This window comes from Hevea brasiliensis, chromosome 3 (genome assembly GCF_030052815.1).
Source record: "Hevea brasiliensis isolate MT/VB/25A 57/8 chromosome 3, ASM3005281v1, whole genome shotgun sequence".
In the NCBI taxonomy this organism is placed as follows: Eukaryota; Viridiplantae; Streptophyta; class Magnoliopsida; order Malpighiales; family Euphorbiaceae; genus Hevea; species Hevea brasiliensis.
Window position 1 is genome coordinate 112,017,065 of NC_079495.1, and position 9,100 is coordinate 112,026,164.

Sequence of the window (9,100 nt, forward strand, 5' to 3'; positions counted from 1 at the left end):
CTTCTTAATAGTTATATGTATGAAGAGATGAATTTATTGGCCAAAAGGTTGATATATTTTGAGTAGTAAATATAAGAGCCTTACATGTCATTTGTAAAAAGTGACAAAAGGACAAATGAGTATGCATTTGTGTGTATATGCAAGTTTAGCTTGGTTCTTTATTATTAGATACTCTTATTTTAAACAAGTTATGAAGCAATTTATTTCTGCAAATAAGGTACATATCTAGGCTGTAAATTATTTATGTAATTCATGTTATAAACATGTGATTATATAGTTGACTAGTGAAACAAATATGGTAAAGATCCTAGGGTTATACAAATGCCAATTGAATAAGTAGTACTAAGGATAATAAGTCAACCTTTGATTGGGTGTCCACTTTAGAGTGAGGTTCTGTTCCTTAGGCATTAAAGAAACAAACTTGTATAACTCATTCTACGGTGGAATCCAAATTTATAACTTAGGAAAATGTTGGTAAAGAAACAGAATGGCTGAAAAACTTGTTACCGGATATTAAGTTGTGATCACAATTTGTGTCATTTATTTCTTTATATTGTGATAGTCAAATCACGATGACTAAAGCTTATAGTAAAATATACAATTGAAAGTATATACATATAAGTTTAAGACATGAAAATATAAGACAATTAGTCTCTAATGGTATTGTTACCATGTTTATGTTAAATCCTATAATAATCTAGCAAATCTTTTAATAAAATGGCTCTTGAGAGTTATGATCATAAGTACATGTACTAATTAGGATTTAGAATATTCCATTAAATTTACTAATGATGGAACCCTACTTTATAGTATTATTACTAAATAAAGTTTAAAAGCTAGCAACAAGTCATTAGTAAATGTTGTAATTAAGTACTTAGTGTACTAAGTTAATAGAATGAGGATGAGTATTTATACTTTTAATAAATTTAATATTAATACAAAAGAAACTTCACCTATATGAACATAGTAAGTGATGCCGCTTCAAAAAAAATGATAATAACTTTTGTAAATGTTCATGAAAACAGGAGGTAGCATAAGGCCATATTCGTGCTAAAATTTTGGTTAACTTTTTAAGTCAAACTAATTGATTCGCGTGTGTAGTATTTTTTGTTCTATTTAATAGGAATCTAGGTTTAAGTTAATGCCACCATGATTTCTTTAGAATTTTGAAATACTTACACTAAAGAAAATTTTAAATCAAAAAATACTTTTCATCATGCATGAAACAATGGAATCTAACAATACAAGTTAAGTGGGGGATTGTTATAAATAGCTTGTATATTAGATAGTATAGAGAGAAAGAATTCTTATATTGTTAAAATATAAGAAAATGAATGAATGACAAGAGTGAAATGTGTATAGAATTATATATATATAAATAAATATATATTATTCTATTATAGCACTTAGCACGTATATATGTGAAATAAAGTAATTATCTTATTATAATTTTCATAAATAAATTACGAACATATGTGTTTATTAACAAATAAATATGTCTGTTAATAAACAGAAATGTCTATTCTATATAAACAGTCTCAAACTGTTTATATAGGTGTCTGTTAATAAACAGACATATATATTCTATACAAATAGTCACAACTATTTATATAGGTGTCTGTTAATAAATAGATATATCTTTTATATAAACAATTGTATCTATTAGAGATAGATAAATGTGTCTATTTAGAAAATGTGCCATAATTTTTCATTTTTTATAAATATGGATGAGTTTTTCAATTCAGATATATACTATTTCTACTTCTTTTTTTCTTCTAGTCTTTCTAAATTTAGTTCATATAAAGAGTCCTTAAGAGAACTCTTCAAGAGTTGCTATATCCTGGAGGTATATTACCATAACTTTACAGTAATCTAGTGAGAGTAATTAATACCTTAAAAATAGTGATTCATTACGCCTCAAAGCATATTCTACAATCAATGCCTCAACATATTCTTCCTTATTTGCTTGCTTCTTTGCCACTAATTGATTTTGAAAATTGATTTGGTCCACAGGGACTTGGAAAATGTGAGATACCACAATTTGGTTAAGAACGGACATGTGCACTCATGTGCAGTTGATCCATTATGTATTAATTAACAAAGAATAAGCTTGATTCATTTGCTAATAATGTATTAACTAAAACTCTTTTCTTGCTCCCTAAGTATCTCCATGATTCTTCTTTCATCCTTTCAATATCAATGTGTACCGAACCATATGCCTATTTGAAGGATTCAAAGATATTTGCGATCTTTTTTTTTTTTTGAAGGCACAAATCCTCACAGGTCATCTTTGAATAATGGACGACAAAAGCCCACTATTTCAAAAGGTTTCAGTTATTATATGAAAAATAATTTATATACAAAAATATGTTTAATTATTTAATTATAATATTAAATTAATGTGTTATGTTGAAAAAAATAATTTATATATAAAACAATATTTTCTTTGAAAATTATTTTTTTAAAAAAATATTTTATATTATTTAATTTTAATATTAAATTTTAATTATAAAATATAATTAAATTATATCAAAACTAACTGAATTTACGATTTTGATTCTGATTCTTTGTGATTTTTTTCTTTTACTAAAATAAAATACGAAACTTGGGCACCAAGAACTTTTTTTTTTGGTATAAATAAAACCCCAAAAGCAGAGAAATCGAAATCATTACAAAACACACTCGATAAATGCTATCAGACCCCCACACCAAAACCCTAGTAAAAATATCCAAAAACGCTACATAAATGGCAATGACATCTCTCCTCGGTCCTCCAGAGCTCCACAACCCAACTCTTTTAGCAAAACCACCCCCAAGCGAAGCTACAGATGGCGTTAGTGATCCGTTCATGGATCTCATGGTGGCCAATTTCAATAAAACTACCATTGATCCAATGCAATCTCCACCAATGGGTTACACTGAGAATTGTTCGGCGACATATCTCTCATCGGGCAATCCTTGCCTTGATTTCTTCTTCCATGTCGTACCCAATACCCCTCCCCAATCCATTAGGGAGAAGCTCCACGATGCATGGCAGTACAACCCCTTGACCACCCTTAAGCTTATATGTAATCTTAGGGGTGTTCGTGGCACCGGAAAATCTGACAAAGAAGGGTTTTATGCCGCGGCGATTTGGCTTCATCAATTCCACCCCAAAACGCTTGCTTTTAACGTTTCATCTTTGGCGAATTTCGGTTATTTCAAGGACTTGCCCGAGATTCTTTACCGTCTTCTGGAGGGATATGATGTGAGGAGGATCCAAAAAGCACAGTGGGAGCAGAGAAAAAGGGGGGGCAAAAGGAAAGGAAACAGTTTTAAATTTAGGCTTTCGACATTTCGAGGTCCGTTTCAACACCGAACCAAAAGCAAACGGTCTAAGCGATCAAGGCGAGCAAAGCCCACTGTGACCAGACAGATAAGGATCTCGAACGCTATGCAAAGGAACAAAATTGAGAAAGAGAAAGCAAGCGTGGCCAGGAAAGAGAAGAAAGTAGCCATGGCCAAGAAGGTTTTTGAGAGATATAGCCGAGACCCTGATTTCCGATTCCTATACGAGCACGTCACGGACTTCTTCGCTGAGTGCCTGAAAACAGATATGGAGCACCTCAACTCTGGTCAGACGACAAAGGTGAGCCTTGCTGCTAAATGGTGCCCGTCGATCGACTCTTCTTTTGATCGATCAACTTTGCTTTGTGAGGGTATTGCGAGGAAGATATTTCCTAGAGAATCCTATCCTGAATATGAAGGAATCGAAGAGGCACATTACGCTTATAGGATTCGGGATCGATTGAGGAAGGAGGTTTTAGTGCCGCTTCGAAAGGTTCTGGAGTTACCAGAAGTGTATATTGGGCATAACAGATGGGGTGATATTCCATACAATCGGGTTGCTTCTGTGGCTATGAAATTTTACAAGGAGAAGTTCTTGAAACATGACGCTGAGCGTTTCTCCAAGTATTTAAAGGATGTGGAATCTGGGAAGGCCAAGATCGCAGCGGGCGCTTTGTTTCCTCATGAGATAATTATGGCTTTGGATGATGATGATGGTGGGCAAGTGGCAGAGCTGCAATGGAAAAGAATGGTGGATGATCTTGTCCAGAAGGGGAAGTTGAAAAACTGTATGGCTATTTGTGATGTGTCTGGTAGCATGAGTGGGATACCAATGGAGGTATCTGTAGCATTGGGTGTGTTAGTTTCTGAACTGAGCGAGGAGCCATGGAGAGGAAAGGTTATTACTTTCAGTGAAAGACCTACTCTTCAAATGGTCCAAGGAGATAGTCTTAGGGCGAAGACAGAGTTTGTGAGAAGCATGGATTGGGGATGTAACACTGATTTCCAAAAGGTGTTTGACCTCATCCTGAAAGTGGCTGTTGATGGGAAATTGAAGGAGGATGAGATGATAAAGAGGGTATTTGTGTTCAGTGATATGGAGTTTGATGAAGCATCATCAAGACCTTGGGAAACAGACTATAAAGTGATAGAGACGAAATTCAGAGAGAAAGGGTATGAAAACGTGATCCCAGAAGCTGTGTTTTGGAATTTGAGATATTCGAGGGCTACACCAGTACCTGCAACGCAAAAAGGGGTGGCGTTGGTAAGTGGGTATTCAAAAAATTTGATGAAGGTGTTCTTGGATGGGGATGGTTCTGTAGACCCTGTGTCCGTCATGGAAGCTGCCATCTCTGGAGAAGAGTACCAAAAGCTTTCTGTGCTGGACTAATCACATTCCTTTATTTTTTTTTTCCTTCTATAAGAATTAGTTATATAAGCATCAGTATTATAAAGGCTGCTGCTTTTTTTTAATGAAATGGACTAGCTGAGCTCTTCATTTTCTGTAGGCCTCTGTTTTGAAGTGTATATGGTGCCTTACTCTTTTAGCAGGAGGTTAATATTCCAACCGCTTTCACTTTAATCGACTTGATATTTTAGATATTAGAAAGAATAGTGATTGTTTTTGCTAAGACTAGTGATATTTTAGATGTCAGTTGAACAGTTAAGAGACTAGAACAACTTCAAGATGGCTCTTAAGCATATGCATGAATGAATCTAAAGACTCTTTAATAAGAAACAAATTCACTGAAAATGTCTAAAATATGTACTTGTCGAGTGACGCATATTCTAATGCTATAGATCAGTTAGAATATTGTTTGAATAATGATATGTATAGTGTGCAATTATTTTATTAATTTGGTTTTGATAGAGAACAATCAAATGAATTTTAGGAAAAATAGTTAAAAGATGTACATGTTTGGGATGATGCATTTTTAGATGTTCTGTTGAAATATGAGATTCAAAAGAAGCTCCAAGTTAATTGTCTAATTCAGATTGTACTGCTTTGCATTGAGGGCGACTAATACTGTTGTAGTTAGTTTAATCTTAAGATTTGGGGAGAAAATGGATGGCAGTAAACATTGAAGTGGTCGTCCGTTCAGAACAGATTCCAATCACAATCCTTAATTACCCCATTAATCAAAGGAACTTGTGAGAAACAAAACTAGCAACATATAAGATCCTCATCTTGACGCATTCTTTTATTTGCTGTATACACGTGTCACGGGGGGAAATTTTTCGCATCCAAAAACCTCCCAAACCCGTGCGGCACTTGTTCCTCCAACAAGTCAGCCTCCTCAAAAGTCCCACGGATCTCACGGCTACCACCTTTTCACCAAGGGTACACGGCAACCAATCCCAAAGACAAAATGTCTCACGGCAATGAACCAACACCAAGCTACCCAAAGTTCACGGCAATAACTCAACAACACTAGGATGCTCAAGAACCTCACGGCAACAAAGGGGTAATGCCAACAAACTCAACACCACAATGAGTCACAAAGGGAGCCCACGGCAACTTGCAAGAACTCCAACACCAAGTGTCCCAAGGGATGCTCACGGCTACCAATCCACCTCAAGGATCCACGGCAACCAACCCAACCACAAAAGGATCTCAAGAACCTCACGGCAACCAATCTCACTAGTCACCCAAAGAACCTCACGGCACACTCTTGCACAAGCTACCCAATCTCAATAACTCAATAAGTCACAAAGGAAGCTCACGGCAATAATTCCACAACAAGGAAAAATCACACGGCATTAAGTTTGCTAACCCCAAACACAATAATAGCCGAAACACTCAACCAATGGGGCTTACGGCAACACTTTCAAACACCCCAAAAGTCTCACGGCAACAAGGTTATATCCAACCCAACAATGGCCAAGTCACCCAACAATACTTGCAAGAGTCACACGGCAATGAGTTTACACACCCAACTTAACAATAGCCGAAACTCAACTCAAGCACCACAAGTAACAACAATGTTCACGGCAACCACAAGCTCACAACAATAATACTCACGGCAATAACAAATTACCACAAGTAAAGCTCACCTTCACGCAAGCAACAACAAGCAAGTAACTTCACTTCAATAACAAGTACCACAAGTAACAGGTTACTAACCTCACAACAAGTAGCAAGCAAGAATCCCACGCAAGGCAACAATCTCATGCAACCTTTAATGCGCAATACAAGGCAAGCAACAATCCCTCACGGCAACAAGCTTCAATATTGCGCAATATACCAACAACAAGAGTCACAAAGGGAGCTCACGGCAACCCCACAATGCGCACCAATCAACACAAAGACAAGCATACAACCATGCACAATAATAAGCCAAAGAAAGGTAGAAGAGCAAGATATACGAAGTAGAAACTACTTCTCTTATTCCTTTACACAAAGCTATACATTTGCCAAGAAAGGAAAACACTCAAACTCTCATACAATTTGGTGCCGCTCACTCACTCTCAAGCACTCTCTCTACACAAGCAAGGGAACAATTCCCTTTATATACATGCTTTGGCCGGCTGCCCACTTGATGGATATTGTGTGGCTCATTTTAAATTACAAATAAAATATAAATGGGAAGGACAAGAGGAAGCGGCAGCCAATGACACCTCAAACAACCATGGGACTTCAAATGGCCAATGGGGGGAAAAGTTGCCGCCAAGTGTCTTGGGCCCCATGGGCTTGGCCAACCCTTCACGCCCACATGGGCTGCTCACCAATTCACGCTGCATGGGTCTTGGGCCTTCCATGCACGTTGCAATTGTGTTGTCCACCAACCTGCCGCAACACTTGCCCCACTAACTTCACGCTGCATGCTTTGATTCACTCTTCATTGCATGTATTGGCCATTCCTCTCATGCATGGATTCATTTGCCAATTCCCATGTCCATGCAAGTGTTCCCACTCCAATGCTCCACATGCCCCATGCAATTGCCTTTGGTGCGCTTCACATGGCCCCTGTATGTCCAATTTCTTGGTTCCATTTGCCGCACCATGTGATGGCCACCTAGCACTCCATATGCGCTACACCTTGCTTGGCCACTTTGGGTTCACGCTACATTGCATGGTCACTCATCACATGCATGGATTTACTTCACATTGCATGTATAGGCCACTTATGGATTGCATATGCGCCCCACCTTACAAGGTGACTCTAAGTGGTGCGCTCCACTTGGGCCCCTCACATGCACAACCGCAACATTTGGCCACTTAACCCCATTAGGCCACTTAGTGCGCCACATGTCCCATGCACAAGGTGACATCTTCACGTCCCATGCCATGCAATTTCCACTCTCACGTGGAACTCCAATTGTCCATGCACGCTCTCGTCCATTTAAGGACTCCCCACAATATCTCGGCCAACACACAATTCCGGCCTCACTTGGGCAGCCTCAAGCACAAAATTCATTGGACTTCTCGGGGCAATAATTTTGTGGGTGACACTCTCCCCCACTCAACCCGGCAACGCCCCCGTTGCCTCAAGTTGACGGCTCCTCAATGGCTCTTCACGCTGCCTCCACCTAGGCAGTGAACCTCGCCTCTTGCCCCATGAGCCCGTGGCATTTCCCGGCTGACCAATCTTCCACTCTTGATTGGCTTGCTTCCCATCCAGCAAACTCAGCCCATTTGCCACTAAACTGGCCAACTGACATACCCAGTCCGTCAACTGCCATGAATGACCCCCTCGGTCGAAATTCCCTCGAATCTCCCTCGTCGCCTAGGACCTCTCTCATGTCCATGCGACCATTTGCTCGCTCTTCCGCAGAGCCAACACTTTCCTTGTCCTTGTGGCTAGGTGACTCTTCATTCCTATCGACCTTTCAACTATTTCAGCTCCTCCTCAGCGTGTTCTCGCCACTCTTGCTCGCAATACCACTTTCTCTGACATCCACTGCGATTTACTCACACAGTCCACCTCTTCCTCAGATGGTAGCTCCCTCGGCAATTCAGACACAATCTTGGCATCCACCATGCCATTGTCCCGCTCCCCATTACTGCTAGGAACCTCACTCGGTCCAACCATACCCATGGCACCAAGTGATCCACACGGCAAGCTCTCCACACTTGCTGGCTCTGATGGTGGAGTAGGTAGTTTCGGCTCTTTACCCTTAGCCAAAACAACTGCTCTCTTCGGACAATCTTTCTTCTTGTGCGGTCCCTTGCACCGAAAGCACTTCAACACTGCCCTTGAACCTCTTCGGTCTTCTCCCGGCCTGTGGAAGTCTTTCTTACCTGCGCTTCCTTCTTCCTTGGATGCGCCTGGCTTGGGTCTCACCACCCTTGCCATAGGGACTGAGAGTGTAGAGTGAGGACTGGTCCCATTCTCTCGGGTCACCAATCTCCTGAGCAACACCATTTCCTCCCTCATCTGCCTCATTTCCTCTTGCAACTGCTCTACCCTTTCTTGCAAAACACGGTTGTCTTCCTTCACTGTGGACATTTCTTCGGCATGAGCAATCTTCAAGGCTTCATTTTCATTTGCCAACTGGTCCAACCTCACATCAATGCTCCCTAACTCCTCTCTCATCCTAGAAGAGCTCATAAACTTGGGCAGCACCTTGCTCATTCCAACAACCGACTGTCCCACCAATGAAGAATCTGCTTGCACTGCTTGCACCTTGCTACTTGCTTCTTGCATTTTGTTGCTTGCTTCAGCCATTTTTGCCGAACACTGCTCAATCTTTGAGCTCTGATACCAACTGTCACGGGGGAAAATTTTTCGCATCCAAAAACCTCCCAAACCCGTGCGGCACTTGTTCCTCC

At 39.7% G+C, this 9,100-nt stretch overlaps 1 protein-coding gene across 1 annotated transcript; it reads left to right on the plus strand.

Moving 5' to 3' along the window:
- Window positions 1-2,648: 2,648 nt before the first annotated feature.
- Window positions 2,649-4,874, plus strand: LOC110659437 (uncharacterized). The gene has a single exon (XM_021817370.2). The coding sequence runs from the start codon at window positions 2,747-2,749 to the stop codon at window positions 4,715-4,717; it is 1,971 nt and encodes a 656-aa protein (XP_021673062.2). The 5' UTR covers window positions 2,649-2,746; the 3' UTR covers window positions 4,718-4,874.
- The last annotated feature ends 4,226 nt before the right edge of the window (window positions 4,875-9,100 follow it).